General features: G+C 35.2%; 2 protein-coding genes across 17 annotated transcripts in view; one reads left to right on the plus strand and one right to left on the minus strand.

Moving 5' to 3' along the window:
- The window catches only part of LOC138326009 (SH3 and multiple ankyrin repeat domains protein 2-like), an 87,261-nt gene extending 76,038 nt beyond the window's left edge, over positions 1 to 11,223 (plus strand). For 13 of the 16 annotated variants that reach the window (XM_069272143.1, XM_069272093.1, XM_069272166.1 and 10 more), the window contains 5 exons: positions 558 to 735; positions 1,829 to 1,918; positions 2,307 to 2,351; positions 2,738 to 2,779; positions 4,826 to 11,223. In XM_069272143.1, the coding sequence (XP_069128244.1) occupies positions 558 to 735; positions 1,829 to 1,918; positions 2,307 to 2,351; positions 2,738 to 2,779; positions 4,826 to 7,872 (3,402 nt within the window). In that variant the 3' untranslated portion in view covers positions 7,873 to 11,223. The remainder of the gene's footprint in view (positions 1 to 557; positions 736 to 1,828; positions 1,919 to 2,306; positions 2,352 to 2,737; positions 2,780 to 4,825) is intronic. The other 3 variants (XM_069272151.1, XM_069272159.1, XM_069272175.1) reach the window with 3 other exon arrangements.
- A 3,731-nt stretch (positions 11,224 to 14,954) lies between these two features.
- On the minus strand, positions 14,955 to 21,071 carry LOC138326084 (rab-like protein 2A). Its single transcript, XM_069272226.1, is given in 9 exon segments — positions 14,955 to 15,435; positions 15,766 to 15,849; positions 16,916 to 17,013; positions 17,400 to 17,511; positions 17,668 to 17,747; positions 17,890 to 17,918; positions 17,920 to 17,964; positions 18,988 to 19,017; positions 20,584 to 21,071. Coding segments are annotated over 9 exon segments (675 nt in total). The 5' UTR covers positions 20,682 to 21,071; the 3' UTR covers positions 14,955 to 15,336.
- Between the last annotated feature and the right edge of the window lie 1,428 nt (positions 21,072 to 22,499).

Raw genomic sequence — 22,499 nt, forward strand, 5'->3', positions numbered from 1 at the left:
TAAGTTTACAAGGTCACACTGGTGTTTACTTTGGAGGCGTAGACTTCTGTTTGTTATCGGGATTGCCAAATTTTATTTCAACCATCATATTATAAACAATGGCAGATAATTTTCCTTACCTCCTGCATAAACTCAGACTTCAATTTATCATTTGTATAGTTGAACAAGTTGAGACAGTATTTTTAGTGTGTATATATATATATATATATATATACACACAACAGATAAACATCTTTATGTTGTATCCAAAAAATTAACTGAATGTCTTTGCTTGCCATTTCTGACCCAGCTGTTGTATATTAAACATAATTTGATTTTGATATCCCTCCCTCTGACATACTGATGTTTAAAGTAAGGGGGGGGGGGTTTCTATTATTCAATATGGCCATGTGCACATGGTGCAAATGGTGGTGGGGACATTTTCTAGTATTATGTAATTCAGAACCATTCGAAATTATGAACAGAACCTATCAAATTTTGAGACAAAGTCAATAACTCAATATAGGATATTGACTTCTATGTTAAAGCTTATATATTGATTTAATTCTCTGTTTTAGATCAATGGTGAGAATGTGGTACGTGCATCACATGATCGGGTAGTGCAGCTGATTCGCCAGGCTGGGGATACCCTCGCCATGAAAGTGGTCACGGTACAACGACAGGAAACAGCAGACCAATGGCTCCAGCACCAAGATGGCTCCATGACTCTCCCTGTCCGAGGGGGCAAGAAAGCTGGTGGGTACCTAGGGGTCGAAAGAGGAACCCTGTATAATCACCACTAGACATATTAGTTACCCCTTATATAGAGATCACTAATTTAGAGGTGGATGCATGGTTACCAAGATATTATGGAAAGGGTAGAAAAATAAAAGATAAGAAATGAAAACATCTTAAGACTAAGAAATAAATTAAAATCAATATATATTGAGGCTGTTGATAGAATAGGGACAACTCTGTATTTCCAAGCCTCAGCTTTATAATCAATACGGATTGGCAATGTCAGTTGTGTGGCTACCATATATTGATTCTATAGGTAAAACACACAATACATTTGGCTCTTTGACAAGCGACAGCCCATTAATACATAGGTATAGAAAGAACACAAAATACTCAGAAAATTCATTGTGTCATTGTAAATACAGTGTGACTTCCGCTGAGGACAGTGTTAGTATGGTTCTCTGTATCAACTCGAGTATCAATGCATGTTGTAGTTAACATATATAAACCCAATGGTATCCACACCCAATATACTAAATTACACCTGTTGGCAAACATAGTATGGCACTCACTTTTAAGTCTGCAAATGTTCTGAAATCAATAGCCTTCTTCTGGTTATTGATTTTCACAGCAGATTTATCATTTTAACTCTGACCATTTTAAGATACCTATGGACGATTAAAATTTCATTTCATCATCATGAATTGTGATCAATTTCATTATTTCATGTTTGACCTTTTTTATCATACGATACTAGAATGGCAACTCTTCGTACCACTGAAAGTAGACAACACTTAATCTGTGACTAAGATTCAGAATAATTTAGAAGTGAAAAAAAAATGAAGTCAACCTATTTTATACAACTCGGCCTCAATCACAAAACTTCAATTTCTGCTTTAAAATGCAATAACCCAAGCGGGGATAAGTAATAGTAAAGTATGGAGCTTTACTAAATGCCTCGACAGAGAGTTGAAGGGGTACTTACAGGGTTTGGGTATTACTGACAGCCTATCAATATGGTCCTATAGTTTGGAGATCCATGTAGATGTAATGTAGATTGTGATGTTAGATCCCAGTAGATGTGGTATAATGAACTAACCTCTGTTTACAGCTCCCCAGCCTCCACAACGTAATCCTCACACCTCCATCTCACTGACCAAGACTCAGGGCAAGCAGATCGCCGAGGGCATGGCCGAAATAGGTACGGTATCTTCATCCCACCAAAGTCTTCCTTTTCAGCCGATCACAGGTCTTCATAGCCCTGTCTGCTCATGCAGGTTTAACTTCACTGGGTATTTAATCACTAAAATATTAAAACTAATTTCCAGATTTAATTAACGTATTTTAGTGAATGTTTTATTTGAATTATTGACATATTGAATTTCATAAGTGAGAGCAGCTCAACCATCTAACATTAAAAACTATAGCTGTAAGTCTTTGTAGTACATGTATAACTTGCGATGTCTTTATCTGGAACAAGTGTTATTCAAATATGAGTAGAAATATGTGAATTTTGTCTGTCACACCTGAGTAAGGTTGTGGAACTCCTGTGCTGAAAAGTAAATTTTTTTTATTTTGCCTTTTTAAAGAAAATGACACGGAAATGGAATCACCAAAACGAGTGATAAACCGGGGTAAATTTTGTTACCAATCTTTGCACGAACCTTTCTCCCGCAAAACAGATTCCTCCTCCCGTTCTTTTATATGCAGAATAATATTTTGTTTTATCAATTTATTTTTGCCTTATATTTTGTTTTTCACAAATTCAAAGCAGATTTATTTAGTATCAACTTTCATTAAAGATAAAAAATGTTAACTTTGAGATGTATATCATCTTATTTTTTTATTTTTATTTTTTTTATTTTGCAATTGTTTTCATTGAGATACATAACATTTTAATTTTGTGCAACTTTTGTGGTGACACATTTTAATTTTGTTTAACTCACATTTTTATTTCACTCTTGCGGTACCTTTTTATTTGTCACCCATTTGTCAACACATTTTGTTTGTGGTTTAACAGCTGGAACCAAAAAGAAATCAGTACCAGCTCCACTACCTCCTGGTAAAGTGTTTCTCTATAGTTACACGATGCGCGCACTTGAATCACTTGCTTCCATTTATGATGAATGCTATACCTCTAAATTAGCTTTTTACTTTCTCAAATTAGCTTATTTGTCCTTCAGGAGATTTTGTCTACCTATCTTCACCAGCTTAAATTTACACTTCCTAAAGTGCCATACACGAACAATCATCATAGTCATTTATATTTAGCTGGTATGAAACCCATCATCATCCTTTTGGCATACTCATAAATCCAGAGAATTTTATGAACTGTTTAATGTACTAGAGTTATCTCCCCTAGAGCTGGCCCCCATTTGCTACTCTTATTTGGTTACACAGGGTGTATGGGTAGGATGGATGTTTTTTATGGTACGGGTTGTATGGATTTGTTTAGAAAGACGTTTCTTTATGGTACGTGGTGAATTAATTTTTGTTGAGTTGTATGGGAGATGAATGGATTGGATTACATATAAACATGTTTTTGGTGAATGAGTTGATTATTCACTTTGAACTGGTGGATGGATTTTATTGAATTTAGTTAATTAGTGCATGATTTCAGAGTCCTTTTATATCAATTAAAAAATAAGCAATTGAAATTATTTTACTTAAGATGAATCAAAATGCAGAATTACCAGTAGAATATTTCGGAATATGTAAAATATATTCTACATGTATATTTCATTATAGACTTTATTTATCTCTGAAAAGCGTTTAATACATTCGCAAAATATATTGAATCGTTAAATTGTCTTTACATTTGAGGATTAAGATTGACTAATTCCTTGAATATTGAATATTGTACAGAACTCTCCATAACTCTCCAATACTCAAATCACTTCAAATCCAAAGTAGACATACATGTTTTGGGTTTATAACAATGATGAACCCGGTTTAAACAAATGTATGCATTCCCTTCATCCAAAAAGAAATACCATCCCTTTTCCCCAACACACATCACTAAACATTTTGACAAACTGTTTCCTGAATCACCATGCATTGCAGCCTTTACTCGAGTCATTCAATCAATATTTTTCACCTATGTGAGATATTGAGCAAGTGTATTGATGAATTTATCTTGTTCATCTACTGGCTTCTCAAGGTCATGTTGGTTTAATGATTTAAAATCATGATTTAAATATCAATGTTCATTCACCTAATGTAGTTTGTCATCTTAATAGCATTTTAATATGACATGATAAATTTCTCTGGATACATGTAGCAGAAGATTTGTAGAGAACTAACATGGTAGTGAGATGTGTGATATTTCCAGCAGAACTAAATCTACTGCCTCATACGTACATCTTGTGTGTCTCTTACTTTATATATTGTTAAGAAATCTGTCAAGGCAATAAATCAATTCTTCACTAACAAGAATTTCTATCAAAATCTTTATGCTTGATAATTTCCTTAAAAAAGATTTCATCATAAATATTTAACGCTTGATAATTTTCTCAAAGGAAATCTGTATACTTGATGGTTTTTTTATAGAAACAGATTTTGACAAAATCAAATAGAATTCACCAAAGAACAAATTTTATGCAGCATATACTCTATTATACCCTGAATGTTGGCTTTATACAGATTATAGTTTAAATCTTTATGGTTGACAATTTGCTTAAAAACAAATTTCCACTGAAATTTCAATTTTGAAGATTTGCTTCAAACATTTCACCTTATTTTTTATGCTCCTCAAAATCACTAAAATCAAATTTCATCTACACTGTATACACATATTTATATACTTAATTGTTATGACTTAAAAGAGATTTCAGCTTAAATCTTAATTACTGATATTTTGTTTTTGCAGACTTAAGCATTAATTACTAATAATATTTCAACTTACTTTACTATAAAAATTAATTAAGTTGAGTGCATACTATATATTTTTAAACAGCAGTGATGTACAAACGGGAATAACTTACTGACCAATTTTTTTTAAAGAAATCTTATTTGGTATTGCTTATCATTGAACTAATTCATTTTAATGCTGTGCTATTTAAAATCTGACTAAATATGGCTTTAATATTGATTATTTTGTCCTTCACAGATCAACTTGACAAAGTGTTAGCTGAAAATGATAAACAGGAAGTGATGTCACAGGAACAAAAGACGGCCTCGATACGATCCAGTCACTCTGCCAAACGTGTGTCTTGTATAGAACTTGGAGGTCTGGAAAATGGAGGGGTACATGCTTCAGAGAAATACATGAGTCCGTCAGAGATGAGGATAAAGAAGTACCATCAAAAGAAAAGTGGATCTGTGATTAACATGGAAAGGTCACGTAGCACCTCCGACCTTCTGGACGGCCGAAACAAAGAGCCGGTATACGCCACACCAGTGGCAGTGCCAAGTGTGGGTAACAAACACAAGCGTTCCGCGAGTGGTTCTGGGGATATAGTAGACAAATATGACTACGATGGTGGAGATAATGTATCGTTAAAGAGTGCTTCTTCTTATGGTGGATCTACAGGTAACCTTAAATCCGCCACAAACGAAAGACCTAAGGCGCCGCCGCCACCCCCACCAGGGGGCAGCAATGTACCAAAGAGACAGGCACCAGCGCCACCCAAAAACGTAGAACCAGTGCGACCAGCAAAAACTGAGTTAGTGACAATAAGTACTAATAAGAAAGTGTACGCTACAACCACGGAAATTAAATCTAGTCAGGTTGGTGACCAATCGGATCAGTCCAGCTTCAAACCACCCAATCAGGTTAAAGTGACAGATGAGCCTAAAATCAAAATTAAATCCACGGTGGCTGTTACAGCATCCCACCAGAGGAATGCTAGTAGCGTATCTAAACGGTCAGATAGTAGTCATGAGGATAGCGCCGAAAAACACTCAGTATCTTTTGCTGAGGACAGAGTAAATGACAATGCACAGAAATTCTTACAAAAACATCCGAATGCCCAGCTTCTTGTAACGGCAGATGTCCACACGCGAAAGAAAAAGTTGTCTGAGCCGGAGCCAGACTATGATGTGGATAGTGACGGTGAGAATGACAAGGCCCGTAACTCTGTAACAGTTATTTCAGTAGGAGAGAAGAAGACGAAGACCGAATCAACCAAGCAATTAACGATCAAACGTACAGATATCCCATCTTCTGCTGTCACTAAAAAGCAAGAAGATGTGCAAATTCCTCCCCCGCCCCGGGAGCCTGCACCCAAACCTCCGACAAAATCACAGGCCCCACCTTCACCAAAGACCTCCTCATCTCCATCAACAAAGGCACCGTCGCCTGCTCCATCACCAGCCAGACAAGTCTCACCTGCTCCCCAAGCCTCTCCAGCCCGCCAACCATCACCAGTAAGACCTGCTACGCCTCCTAAAGAGGTAGTAGAGGAAGCAAAGGAAGACAATGAGGAGTTACCAGTGTTTGCTCCTCCTCCTCCAGCTCCACCGGCACCACCACCCCCTCCTCCGCCTATAGCTAATCCTGAACCTGCCCCTTCACCCAAGACTGGACCCCGACAGACAGGTGATGGCCCAACAACTTCACTCCTGCCAACAGGGGACATCATGGCTGCTGTACAGAAACGCCGGGCCAGGATGGAGACAGAAGGGCCTAAGGTAACGCCTTTAACACAGAAAAAACCAGATCCCTCAGACAACCAGGCCGCTATCATAGCCGCCGTCGCTAAACGACGTCAGCATTTGGAGCAGAAGTCTGATACAGATGTACTTGATCAGATTGAGTCAAAATTACACAAAACTAAGAAACTTCAGTCAGCCAAACTCTTCTTCTCCAGTGATAATGTTGGGAAAAAATCGGAAACAAAGGAAGTGCCAAAACCCAAAACCACACCTGTGGTCTCAAAAACTACTACATCTACAACATCCAAGGTATCATCGACTGTCACACCTAAAGTGGAGACAAAGGTCACACCAAAGGTTGAGGCAAAGGTCACGCCAAAAGTCGAGACTAAGGTCACAAATAAGGTTGAGACTAAACCAGAAATTGTTAACAAAACACCAACAACAACTGCTCCTATGAAGCCATTGTTCGATAGCAATACTGTAGGCAAGGTGACAGAGAATAAAAAGCCTGTGACTAAACAAAAATCTGTAGAATCTGACAAGCCAACTACGACAGATTTCTTGGCCATGGCTGAGAAGGCCAGGCAAGACTGGCTAAAGAAGAAAGCTAGTAGTTCTTCTCTGTCGTCAGGCAGTCCCACTCATACCACAGCAACAACAACTCGGGCCAAGTCTGAACCGCCTAAAACTACAGGCAAGGAGGTCAATACTGGCAAACCCACATCACCAACACAACTCACCATCACCACCTCAAATCCAGATAAACCCAAAATCAATGGGGTTGTACGTAAAACATCTACCACCTCTACTCCATTAAAGACCTCTAGAGATACAGATCTTATATCCCGCACAACCTCCATACGGGACAGGATAGCTAGCTTTGAGAAAAACAAGAAATTAGAGGTTTCTAATGGTAAAGCACATACCACCTCCCCGAAATCTCCTCACTACAAAGTGCAGGGAGTGACGACTGACAGTTCGGCCACAGACAAGACTGGTACTCTTCCCCCTCCTCCAGAGTTTGGGGATGTGGTACAAGTGGACATCATTCCACCCCCCTCAGGCTACAAACATGAGGATACTGACAGCGTAGTGTCCTCTGTATCCACTCTATCTACACTGTCGGATGAACATGCCGACTCTGGATACAGTTTATCCAAGAAGAATTCCTACGAGGACCTTATTCCCCCGCCCCCTCCGGGCTTCGATGATAACACAGACCAGGGTTATGATGAAATGCCTGCTGTGATTCCCCCGCCTCCCGATTTCGAGAGTAACAAAAACAATAATGTGATAGTTAAACCAGTGAGAACAAATAAGCCGTTCTTATCAAAGGCTGTGGACACATGGCAATGTTTGGATGTTCTTGATTGGTTAGACAGTCTTAATATGACTTCTTACAAACCAAGTTTCCAGGAACACTGTATCGACGGTAAAAAGCTGGCAGGACTTACGCGCAATGATTACATAGAACTAGGAGTAACCCAGGTTGGCCATCGCATGAACCTGGAACGCTCCATCAAGAAAGCTGCTATGCGTAGTGGTAGTTTATCTTGAAAAGACAAAGCTTCATTTACACTGCAGGTTCAGTGTGTTTGTGAGTCAACTGTAGAAAATTCGAGTGGACTACGACTAACTGTTTCGGATTATAGCTGTCGATTCAAGTGAATTTTGTGAATTATAGCTTACCCTTCTGTGGATGACAGCAAACTTCTGTGAACTATATAGTTAACGTATATGAAAAAAGCTATAGTAAATGAAGCCTAAGAGAATGGTTTCATAGAATTTATCTGCAAGTGATAGATTCAGTAGCCATAAACAGAGGAAATTTTCTGATCTTCAGGGAGTGTACAAGGGACTGTGCTATTAAAGATTTGTATATGAGCCTGTGCTAAGACAGAATGTATGAAAGTCTCTGTTAATTTGATATATGACTCAATGATAACGGATATATTGTGGAATATATTTCTACAGTAATACAAGTGAAGTTTTATACCAGAAGTTTATAGGTATGTGGGAGAAATTACTAGGACAGAGACCTGTTGACAGTGGCCAGTAACGTTGATACCTGTCCTACAACCTCGCTGGGCGATGTATACTCCCCATGTTCTGTCTGGGATTATAGCAGCATTATATGGACCAGCTGGATTACCTGTACCAATTCAAGATTATAATAACATGTGTCTGTAACAATGACATACAGTCAAACCTTGTGGTCTCAAAGTCAGTAGAACCGTTGTAAAATTTTTGTTGAGTCAACGGTGAAAGGTTTAACCTAAACCAACAAAATGTCTGGTTGAGATTACAAAGTTTAGTCATATGACTTTCTCATTAACAGATTATTGTCATGGCAACCATCATAAGAGATACTTTGGTTACTGTTGTTATGGTGATACAGGGAAGTATTTCGTCTTCCAGATTGGGTTGATAACGTAATTGTGCTATAAATGTGTGTTCAGTTTGTTGGCCGTTTTCCATGCTGAAGAGTTGTTTCCCTTGCCATATACTGTACGTTTACAGAACAAATGTGATATCACTGTTTAAAACACTATATATATATGAATGTTTACATTATAAGTACTTTCAGTTTAAATTATATACATGTATATACATACTCAGTTATGTTTGTATTCAGTTTGTATATAGAATGTGTAACCACAGAGAAACTGATCGAGGACCGAGAGAAATGTAGATTTATATATATTCAGTTTTATAACAAAAGCGATCCATGTAATCATTATCTTTAAACTAAGAGGGTGAACTTGTATAAGTCATTTCGAAAGGTTTGTATAGTTCATCATACAATGTCACATTTATCTATAACTCTTGAACATAATTGAAATCAAGGAAATTTATCTGGCACCTTTAGTCAGTTTATATTGTAAATCATACTTATATATCATAAAGACACAGTGACCTACTTATATTATTCAACACATTGGTTGTCAATTGACTGTTTTCCCAGATTTGTTCAATACATATTCAATGACATGTGACTTGTAAATAAAACTTAGAGTATATTAGACAAAAAACTAGTTAAGATTGAATGAGAGTTTCTAGATAAAGGAGTAACTTTATTTTCTGGGGCTAAATTATTTGATCAGTTTATACTTAAATCTGGGGAGGACAAAGTCCTGTTTTAACTTTAATCCATTTTACCGACAAGTTTCATCATCCTCCAATAATGCAATGTCTCCATATTTACATCATGTCTCTTATTAAAAACAGTAATTATTAAGTCCCTGTATAATTGGAGTTCAACCTGATATAATATTTTCAAACATTACTAGAATCATATCATTACATTAATTAGGATTATCATAATATCTAAAATATTAAATTATGGTTATCCATAGAAACTAATTTTAGGGCCTGAAAGCTAAGTATAAGCATAATGTAATTATATTGACTTTGGTGATCTTATAAACTTAATTGTTTTGTCAGAAGGGTTTGTCCTTCGCAACCGGTTAATTAAGATCATCAGTTCTTGGTTACTGTATTTTGTTACCATAGGGAACTATGGTTACCGACGATAGTTGGTCCATTGTTACCGTAGTAACTGATCACTGGTTCAATTTAAAGGACACTGCTACAGTGAAAAGTTAAAGTTACTAAATATTTGTCATTTGATCTGTGTTTGTGACCAGTATTTATTTGGAGACTTATGGAAACGTGCCATGCGACATGTGCAATAACCTGGGTAAAAGGGAAAATATCAGAATCAAATTAACACAAAAAATATCTTTCTCGCTTTACTGTTTTTATGATCTTACTCTTGAATTTCAACTAGTATACATTTATTTTACTAGTAAACAGAAAATGTTTTCAGTTATGTGAAACAAGTCATGATTAGATTCTAGCATAGTGATTGGACTTTACATGGTCTTATGTAATTTTGATGTAAGTGCTGTCGTTGATTTATTTTTGTGGGTACTTCAGTTCTCAGGAAAATTTTATTGTTTTATAAGTAACATTGTGTAAAGCCAAAATAATTGTGCTCTGTTAAAAATGTTATCTCATGATCATAAACAAGCTAACAAGTCTTGTGCTAACTGTCCATTGTGTTATTGAATTCTCTGGAGTGGACACAGTGGGTTTTGAATGTTGTCTCTGTATCTTGATAATCTCTCTGTTTCAATTGGTAATGATTGCTTCTGTGGACGTTTCCTAGCTATTCTCCATACACATAAGAGACACTACTTAACTTTAATAAGCTTAAACCAAACTGATTGCCTTGGTAAAAATGAAAACATTTACATGATCAGAGAGCTTTGGTTTCCTAGTATGTTTTGGTGCTTCACATCTACACAGCTTATGTGTGTGATAGGTATAAGCTGTATGTACTTTATACATTCCAATGGATACATATTGTCTGTTCATTTTAAGTCTGTGTTATTTTGATATACATCTTTAGAACATTCAGGATTACCACTGTTCTCATGTTAGCAAAGATCTATCATAGCATTACTTATTATCTGTAATCATTTCATTTTCTGTGAATAGAGAACTTACTTTGTCTGAATGTCTTGTATATTTGATGAAGACTTTGAAATCAAAGTATCTGTATTTCTATAAATTGTATCAGTTTTAAGTAGTTAATGAATTTGATATGGGTGAAAGGTCGGCGAATGGATGAAAAGCGTGATAAAGCCTATGCTATTTTATTGTTTAAACTGATGTACATCATATAATATATTAATAAGTATCTCTGACGAAGCTATACAAGACTTGTAACTGAAAATAATTTATTAATTTGATTAATAATTTGAATATTGACTTAAAAACATGTATATCACATACGTATTTAACAGATCCTGGCTATTTTGCAAGAAGTTTATTTTCGTATCATCCAATGATTCCTTGTTTCATGTATCACTATTAAGTGATGAAATAAAATTTTAGCAGTGATTTAGACTTTTGTGTTTTCACTTTCTAGCTGCCTTATATCATAGTCCGATGAAAAATGAGATAAGGGGAAGTAACTCTCGTAGATTAGAAAGACCAGCAGATCAGGCCGTGTTAATTTGTAAAAATTCAAAATGGGACAGTATCAAAATGGAACAGTACCAAGGATATTTTACTAAAATTTAGCTCCAATATATTCAGTACATGCAAAGCTTTTTAAAGGAAAACTTAAAATTGATTGACAATGCACCAAATCAAAGAGAGTCCATTCTGTATGAAAATGACGACAATGCACCAAATCAAAGAGAGTCCATTCTGTATGAAAATGACGAACATAAAAAATTTGTGACCGGCATTAAATATAACCACCCGATGTCTACTTTAATTCCTACTGTGCCATAAAATAGAACATGTAAAAACAATATACAGGTGTTGAGTTTGAAAATGGAAAGAGATACTCCATCTGAAAATATATAGCAAGGCTTTCACAGATGAAACACCATTTAGATGGGCTACTATCAACAGATAAATAACAAAAATAAAAAGACTCATTTACCAATATCAATTTTAATGGTCTAAAACATGTACATAATTAGAAAAAAAGAAATGCCAGGCAATTTAGACAGTGCATATAGTACATATATATAAGATCTAATTACACCAGTTCTATAACTCTTATCAATACAACCTTTATATATCACAGATATGTGTTCATTTGGACAGACTTTAGAAGTATACACTTAACATTTCTTATTTCCCTTCTTTACATTAGCAAGTACTTAACATTTCTTATTTCCCTTCTTTACATTAGCAAGTAGGAGAGTGAAACCCCTAGTACAATATGGACCTTAATGCCAGAGATACAGCTTGGTAATAGAAAGGGTGAATATAGGCTTACTAGTTCTAACGGCTTGGCAGTTTTAAAGCAGGTATGAGCATTCACCTTTGTCAAGGTGCAGATAGTCCAATATACTTGTACAATACATGTTGTATTGACATAGGAGGTGGTCAGGATAAGATTCAACCTAAATAAGATTTTGCATAAGGTTACAAGCTTACAACAAATACTTTGCTACATGTGCATCGTAACATTGTGTATTTGATTCTCTGACATTAAGCCTTCCGTTATTTGTAAAAAACACATTGATGAATAACACAGATGATGGAGAATTCCAGCATGTTTACCAATGCATTACTGTACCAGTTTTTATTAAATCACACTTATATTTAAAAACAAATTTCAAAGTAAACACTTCAAAGTTGATAGATCTTTAAAACAGATCAATAATCTTACTATGATCATTTTTTAACAATGCACATATATGACTCATAAAAAAGGAGGAAAAAAACCAAATACATAAATAGAAACATCACATGCACCATTTGAACATAGTTAACAAATAACTTCATTTCAAACCCCTGGACTATCAAATTAGGTGCATTGTTATACATTATAAACATACTGGACATTTCATCATTACACTAGCATTACTAGTAATGAGTCTCACATTAACAGTCTTCTTTTAACGAGTCTCATAATAATTAATCTAATTAATTCTGACAAGCATTCATACTCTTTCAATAATATCTTTCAAATGTTTAAGACACTTCAAAATATCTATGCAGTGTCTTGCTCATCCATGCTCATTCATTCATACATTGCCCATTCAATCCAAAAATTCTTACTCTACAAATGCCCGCTCCCATATACATTACAAGAATTTTAAACTTTAATGAACTAGTGATTAGTTGTCCACATTAGACAAGGCCACTTGAGCAAGTGACGAGGATTTTCAAATATTCATTTCATATTAATTACAAGGTTTTGTTTTATGGTTGATTAAGTAAATGTTATCAAAGAAAGTTTTCACTTTTTAAACATCTGATTCAATAAGCATCTTACCACAAACTCATCATTGAATTATCTGTTTCTCAAATGAAAGATCTTTTCACAGATTACAATTCTTTCCTGTTTTATCCATATCAGTTCATTTATAAAATGAGACCATAAATGGTAACACATTTTATTTATTAAAAGTTGCAAAGATATATATGCTATATGCCAGTTGGCCTTATTGCTTTAAAATCAAAATTGCACAGTCACAACTATTGACTATGTTGCACCTATATCCAAAATTTGGGAAATGCACTCTATGCTTTCTTCAAAATATACACTCCAAATTCAGGATATATATATAGCATTTCATCTCCTAGTTTGTGTGGTATATAGGCTATATTTTCCAAAATTAGGTTTTGTTCATATCATTTTAATGAAATGCTTAGAGCCAGGAAAACATCAAATATGTTACAGTTAATGGAGAGCTTTACAAACAGAAAGAGGAAAAAACATACAATCTACTAGCACTGTCACTACACTAAACTCTATTTGGCAATTTTAGCATATCTATTCACTAATTACAGGCTATCTACTTGATATTCAGTGATTTCAGTTATATAACTTTGGTATGTTATAGATTTTGATTGAATGAACATGATACAATATACACACCTGTCAAATATACAGCCTAAGTACCACTTGGTTTTCTATCATACATAACCTATATATCTACCCACCATTCACTATCAAGCACTTTATTGCAAAATGAAAATAATTTACAAGGACATTCAGGAACACAACAACAAATCAATTTACCTAATGTATTAAATTAACAAACTAAACACTTAAATGCTGGTTTCAAAAGCGAGTTCACAAAACTAAATTTGTGTAAAAAGTCACGTTCCCAAACATGATATATTGTGATCAGATAATATTTTAGTCATATTGCCAAATTCTAAAACCTTTTAAAGTTTAATTTAAAAAATGTTAAGCAGAGGTGTTTTCAGTTTTTAGTTCCATCACAGAAAGGAGAAAGTGTGAACATAGAGGTAGGGCTTTTATAAATGACAAGAACAGTAAAACAACTATAACAAATGATGAATGCAGTAACTAATCTATCTGGCTGGACACCAAATAAAAGTGGAAATGATGTGATGTAAAACAATACCTGTTCCCTGCTCTTGTAGTCTACCAAAACCATCCAAAGCACACACACATGCTCACACTCACAACCATGATGAACTGTTATAGAGTTGTCTGCTCCTGATCATAAAACAGGTCAGTAATGTGACAATAACACTACATCCTGCAGAGTTGTCCCACCTTGATCATATGACTGAAAGACAGACAGGTACGATAACTGTTACTGTAAACTGTTTCCTCCCTGATCATTACCACAGACTGTACCATGACAAGGAGTTGTCTCCTCCTGATCATACTTTTAAAAGGGTTGTTTCCTCCTGATCATACAACAGACATGTATGGTGAGTTACCATGACAAACTGTAAACAAGAGTTGTCTCCTCCTCATCATACAACAGACAGGTATGGTGACAGTTACCATGACAAACTGTAAACAAGAGTTGTCTCCTCCTGATCATACAACAGACAGTATGTATGGTAACAGTTACCATGACAAACTGTAAACAAGAGTTGTCTCCTCCTGATCATACAACAGACAGGTATGGTAACAGTTACCATGACAAACTGTAAACAAGAGTTTTCTTCTCCTGATCATACAACAGACAGGTATGGTGAGTTACCATGACAAACTGTAAGCAAGAATTGTCTTTTCCTGATCAAACAACATGATCAAACAACAGACAGGTATGGCAACAGTTACCATGACAAACTGTAAACAAGTGATCAAACAACAGACAGGTATGGCAACAGTTACCATGACAAACTGTAAACAAGAGTTGTCTTCTCCTGATCATACAACATACAGGCATGGAGAGAGTTACCATGACCTCCTGTGGACAGAAGTTGTCTCTTCATGATTATACAACAGGCAAATTCATGGCTAATTGCTTTTAAGTTGTGGTCCATCGTTAAACCAGTTTGTCCGCTTAAGCCTTACCCACTTTCAAACATCTATGCGTTGTAATAGAGCAGTCACATGAAATTCTCTATAGATGGTTGACAGGAAAACAGGCAAGTCCTGTGGCAGAAAAAACACCGCTTTATCAGCCCCTTGATGTCACTTGTCTCTATGAAATGTCAATAAATAGGTGTAGGCAACAATGAAGAGATAAGGTCTCATGACCTTGACCTTTGATCTCAGCTGTCTGCTTTGTCCCCCTTTCCCTCCTCTTTATCTTCCGAGTTTCCTCCAGAATCAAGTCCACTGTCTTTCTGTTCTTCTTCTAGCTCAAAGTACTTAAAGACCAAATTGTTCATGAGTTAATTATGAGAAATATCTTTAAAAGTATATACATGTACATGTATACCATATTTGCAGTAATAAGCAGGCAGCGTGCTTTAAAAATTGGGGCTTATGAGGAAACCAAATTGTTCCAGCCGAACAAACAGTTAAAACAAAGTCATATTTTAAATCTATTTATCCTTATTGATAACATTTAAGCTCATAAATTTATCAAAAAATACGTAATTCTATCACATCTGGAAGAGAAAACGATTTTTAGGAATCTTGATTAAAGTAAGATTTAGTTGACTAACTTAAAACATGTTACTAGCACTTAATCCTACCTCTAATTCCTGCATGATTTGGTCCATGAAGTCGGTTGCATTGGTCTTGTAGGCATAGGCTGCTGATATTGCATCTTTAAACATCTGTAAATATTAACAACGTCTATAGATACAACAAAATATCTGTACATGTGAACAAAATTATGTAAATCGTAATATGTAATGTTTTGTTTTCTACATCTTTTATGCAATGAATATTCATATACAAATGTACAACTTTTTTGTGTTATTTCTATTTTTCCAACTCTTGCAAGTTTCAAAAATGCTATAAAATCTCAAGATACATGTACACCTAACAATATCAAATAAGAATTCTTTAATATGAATTTGGCTCCACATCATCTAATTACCTTTATTAAGTTATATTTATGTTTTCTGTGTGAATTTCAAAGTGAATAGTCGGGCAAAGAAAACCAGTCTAAATGCGTTCATTGGCCTTCCAAAAGTTCTCACATATTAATACGACGGCCAAGTTCTGCTTACGTTTCCCAGTTCTGACCATTAAAGTAAAGGAAAGTTGAAAGCATTGAAAGCGAGGCTGCGTGTAAATGTAACCACAGACATAATCAGCCGGGAGGACGTTTCAGTATTCCTATACTTTAAATTAATTTCTTCGTACGCAGACAGATTTTGGCGAGAGATTTTATTTTTCTATTTCATAAGAAATTATACTGGATACATTCACACCATTTTTACCGACTTTAGCCATCCTTGCCCGACTGTTCACTTTAAAGGGTACAAACATTGAAATAAAGATCAAAGGAGAATGATTGGAGATACATAAATCAATAAAAGAAATTTCATTGAAACTACCGTATTCAAAATAGATTTGTATATTTATCACATCTTGGACATCACAGCAAGCTAAGAGGCCCAATGTGCCTGTATCTTTCATCCACATCTCTTGACTTCTTGTTAATTAATAAATTGTTGATGAAGATTAAGTACATTTGACCAATGTAACTTTAAATATATATTATAGCCACTTGACCAATTGTACAAGATTTTTTATTTTCCTATTTGTATAGGTTTTATGAGAAGAGGTTGTTCAAATCTCACGATGATCAGAATATATACTCATCTGCCATTTTGGAATGTGAGATAAAAATACTTAACAATAAATTGATTGACAGACAGAGTGGATACTTACTTTAACAACATTAGTGCCATCTGAGGCTGACACAAAGTGAAATGGCATATGGTGTTTCTTTGCAAAATTAAAGCTTTTTTTTGTTACACTTATATCAACTGAAAAGCAAACGAAATACTAATCAATAATGAGTTATGAGATATTATACAAAGCTCATTAGGTTATAATTACACGGCAGGGATTATTTGATTTATTAATTATTACTGGAATTTTAATTGAAGAGCACAACTTCAATACATTTTTTAAAGTTGTTTCCAAGGAAAAACTCACAAAATTATATTACACATATTCTAACACATATTCAGCTATGATAACTGCAACAATATTAAGTATATAAAATAAGCTTCGCATCTGAATTAATTTGACTAATAATTTTCATTTCAGGTTTTTTTTTGTGATCGGTAAAACCTACCAAATTCAATTTTTTTTTTACAAAACTTAGTTGACTAAAAGGAGGGAACTCAACATATCTAATATTACTCACCATCTATTTTATTAGCTGCGACAAAACATGGTATTTCTGGACGATATTCTCGTAATTCTTTTAACCAATTGGGTAGATTTTTATAGGTGACTTTTCTTGTGGAGTCAAAAACCTGAAAGAATTATTGTCAAAATGATAAAATGATCTAAAATAATTAAAAAAAAAAAAAATATATATATCAAACATTACATATACATGACCATTATATGCAATGCCTATATAAATCTCTCCTGGCCAAAGCCAAGACACTTGACCTTTAGTTACTTACAAGTATACAGGCATGTGCTTGGTGGTAGTAAGATGGATGCATGTTGTTAAATCTCTCCTGGCCAGCCGTATCCCAGAAATCTGAAATCATTCACAAACACTCACGTCATACAACTTGAATCAGTCTATATAATCTAAATTTAAATCAGATGAGTATTTGTTTTCACTGATGATTGGACAGCTTATATATGGGGACTAACAGAACCATGCATTATGTACTTACCTACACAGACTTTCTGGTCCTTGACCTTTATACTGAAACAGAGTCAGGGCGAACGTCGACAGCTGTTGTGGTTTGCTGGATTGAATTAAGGATATAATATTTGGTAATTAAATACAGACAGGTTCCAACCCAAATATCTTTGTCAGTAAAATTCTTCAGATAAGTACTCATCAAAAAATACATTGTACATGTAGAAAGATACGTACATGTTGTTCCCTTGAATATGCTTCAAACATAGAAAGAAAGAGATACATAACTAAATAGCCCCTTTGCCTTTCATGGGCCAAAATAATCATACCATATACCGTATGGTATTAAATCTAGCACCATCCATGATTAACCCTCGTTGGGACCAAGTCATAGTTATAAGCTCTAGATTCATATTTCAGATTTATGTAACAGTTATCAGGGGTTTCATTTCCTCCCATACTTCACGGGGATATCCTGTGATTGCTAGGGAAAAGATATCTCTATCTTACACAGGGGGGTGTAAGACAGCTCACACACCCTAGACAATAACGTGACGTCATCAATACATGTGGCATAACTGTGGCATGCATTGTAGATGACGTCAATTTTTGACACATAACGACATTCCTGCAATAATGGCGCGATGAAAAAGCTGGAAACCAAGTGGAATTTCATCATTCTTTCTACTAGGTAAGGAGAGAAAAGAATCAAACATGGGTGAAAGATTTTGGCAGTCAACCCTCTCGACAAGAATCGGGTTGACCTGCCAAAATCTTTCACTCGGGTTGAGATATCCCTGTCCACTTCACAGACCCATGTAAGATACTATTAATCATTAAGAAGACGGGTACAATTGCAATTTCATGGGGTACTTTTCTGTACTATTTGCATGCTATCCAATGTAATTTAGCCCAAATAAGGCTGTACCAAAGATAGTTTTGACCGGCAAAAAGGACTGTGTATCTCCTGATACTGAAAGCCCTGAGTTACACATCAACATTTTACATGATCATGATTAGACTATGATGTAAACCTTGGTTGGATCAGATTTTGATATCAGGCATTCATGGTTAATTAGAGGTTAAAGGTAGTCTCCTCTTGATCTAACTTGCATCTATTAAAGGATACTATCCATCCATTAAGAATCTCTCCACCAACCTACAAAAGATAACAATGCTTTCTCAAAATATGATAAAAATTACATAATTTCCTTTTCATTATATTTATGACCATTGACCATCAGTTTCTGAATTAACAAGCTATGAAAGTGTCTCAAGCAATTTGATTTAAATTCCAAGTTATGAAATTAAAAGAAAACATTAAACCAATCCCATATGCAAAGTCCACATCATTAGCCTTAAGACATAGTAGCTTGGCCATTCTTTTTCATGGACACTTCGTGAGAATAGTTAATAATAATAATGCTATTTATTTAATTTGAATAACTCAGTGTGATACCAATTTATTTTCTTGCTTTTACTTATTTTTACAACAAAACAAATTCAGATGTAGCCCATATTTGAGTTTGGCCAATGACTAATGTCGCTTTTCAAATTTACGGCGAAAATGTTCTTCGTGTATGACGTTATAATACTTGACATGCAAATCTTTCAGTTTATGCAAAAGTAACCTCAATTAACAAAACCAATTGAAATGGATGTAACATATCGGCAGGGGTCAACAATAACAGCAGCCCGGGGCTGACTGAAAAAATTGGACTGCCAGAATGTCAAAGTACAGTAGCATGGCAGGCTTCTGTTATATTTCAGACATGTTTTATTAAAAAGAAAAGCTGTAAGCCTATGCTTTGAGATTTGCCAATTCACTAGAACAGGTTGGGCACAACCCTGCAAATGTATAACAGTTACTCATTTGAGTAACAGTTATAACTGTTTGAGTAATCAATAAGTTACCCAAATAAGGAATATTGTGTAAGAAAATGCATGAAGTTGTTTTAAACTGTTTTTTATCAAAAAAGGGCATAATAATTTTGACATGGCACCATTACTAACATAACATAGTACATTATTGATCAAAATGGAACAAACTTCATTGTCTCAATTTTGGTAAAAGTCACAAAATAAACCAGCTCCATTGCTTACTATGGTGCTAAAAATAGAACACAGGTAAAACTCATTCAACAATGACATTTTCACTGAATTTCCCTGATAGCTATACACGGAAGTCAATAGAGAGCACCTAAATTGTCATCTTACAACAAAGGTAGACAACAGAATTTGATATTTCACCCACAGAAACATAGAGTCTTTGATCAGTTGTAAGACATTCTGAAAATTATGACGCCCTTTTTTGATAATAATTTTTAAAACAACATTATGCGTTTTCTTTTCACATAATTACTCGATTGGGTAACTTATTGATTACTGCAAACAGGTAACTGTTACTCAAATGGGTAACTGAGTATGTTACCCATATGCAGGGTTGTGCCCAACCTGTAGAATCTGAATGCAGGAAAAAAAAACACCAGACCCCCTAATTATAAACTGCTCGCACCTTCGGCGCTTGTATCCACGGGGCCCCACAGCACAATCAGGGCTGCCAAGGATAGCAATATGACAAAAAAGTCAGTTGGTGACACTTTTCCGACTCCGTGACTTCAGTCAGAGCAGCAATATTAGGTCTGCGAAATGCAATATCCATTGCATCAAATACACCCAGAATACGGCTAAATGCTACAATTTGTAGCACAAAATAATATCTTACTTTGATTTTCCAACTGCACTGTCTCCCAGGCATATTACTTTCAATTTTACAAATTCATCATCCCCAGCTTTGTCGTAGTCAGGTGCAACAGTCGCCATTTTCGCTAAAGAATGTCAGAGGATTGTGGGATCGCTTAAAGCTTGATCAAAGCTTCGCGAACTTGGTTAGTTTGGTTCCGCTCTTCCTGAATAATATGGTCGTTATCCATGGCTCAGATTACGCGGGCCAACGATATTTATATCGACGGTAAAAAAAAAACAACTAAAATTATCTTTAACAAACTATTTTACAGCTTAACACAATTGAGCTCATAACGATAAATGATGTTGCATGAATATCTAGACAATCCACTAACATTAGATCTACGCCCTTGACCAACTGTATGAACCGGTATTTCAAGTATAAATCCTGAAGGACCTGCAGTTTTTGATACTGTACAGACCTGTGAGGGCTTTGTCAAGGCTTATTTAAAACAATATACGATTTAAAACAACTTCTTCTCCAAAACTTGGAGACCTAGAGTCCTGAAATTTGACTTATAGCATGCTGGCATGAAGGGCTACCAAGTTTGTTCAAATGAATGACATTGACCTTCATTCAAGGTCACAGGGTTCAAATAGCTGAAAATCTTTAACAGACTTCTTCTCAATAACCAAGAGGCCTAGAGACCTGATATTTGGTATGAGACATACTGGAATGAAGAACTACCAAGTTTGTTCAAATGAATGACCTTGACCTTGATAAAAGGTCACAGGGGTCAAATAGTCTTAAATTTTAAAACAACTTCTTAATAATCAAGAGGCCTAAATGACTTGATATTGGTCCTATGACATGTTGGGATGAAGGACTAAAAAGTTTGTTCAAATGAATGACCTTGACCTTCGTTCGAGGTCACAGAAGTCAAATAGTCTTCAATCTTTAAACGATTTCTTCTTGATAACCGAGAGGCCTAGAGACCTGATATAGGGCCTGTGACATGCTATGATGAAGGGCTACCAAGTTTGTTCAAATGGAATGACCTCGACATTCATTCAAGGTCACAGGGGTCAAATAGGCTAAAATATGATATGACTTCTTTTTAATAACCAAAAGGTTTAAGAACCTGAAATAGGGCCTGTGACATGCTGTGATGAAGGGCTACCAAGTTTGTTCAAATGAATTAGCTTGACCTTCATTCAAGGTCATCGATGTCAAATAGGCTATAATCTTGAAATGACTTCTTCTTAATAACAAAGAGGCCTAGGGACCTGATATTGGGCCTATTACGTGCTGGTGTGAAGGGCTATCAAGTTTGTTCAAATGAATTACAATTGACATGTACATTGACCTTTATTCAAGGTCACAGGGGTCATATTGGATAAAATCTTTAAACGACTTCTTCTTAATAACCAAGACGCAAAGGGGCTTCTAACGTGCTTGGGCATGATATAAATGTTTATTCACTCTCCTATTTGTTAAGGATGAACCATGCATGATTACCAGATAGCAGGTTTTAACATACTTGTGTGTTTTTTTGTTTTTGTTTGTTTGTTTGTTTTTTGAAAAAAAAAGTATAATCCTGTAACTAAGCAATGACATATTGTACAATACAATTGACAATGCATGTGCATACTATAGTAAATGAAAAGCTATTTGGCGGATAAAGTCTTATCCTATTTACGCGCCTTGCAACTGAATTATAAAGAAAATTAAACTATCTGAGTAAATTAGGATTTGTTTTGTGTAACCTTGGTGCAGTTTTCTAGACATAAGATACCACATTGAATGGCGAAACTGAGCACATTTTAATTCTTAAACTTTATACATCTGCTGGTAAACCCACAGATCTTTATAAGCAAAATTTAATAAACATTTTGTTTCACGTGTGTTTTGAATTGTTATAAGATTGAAATACCCTAGCTTCTTATTATTTGGCA

Source organism: Argopecten irradians, chromosome 1 (assembly GCF_041381155.1).
Source record: "Argopecten irradians isolate NY chromosome 1, Ai_NY, whole genome shotgun sequence".
Lineage (NCBI taxonomy): Eukaryota > Metazoa > Mollusca > Bivalvia > Pectinida > Pectinidae > Argopecten > Argopecten irradians.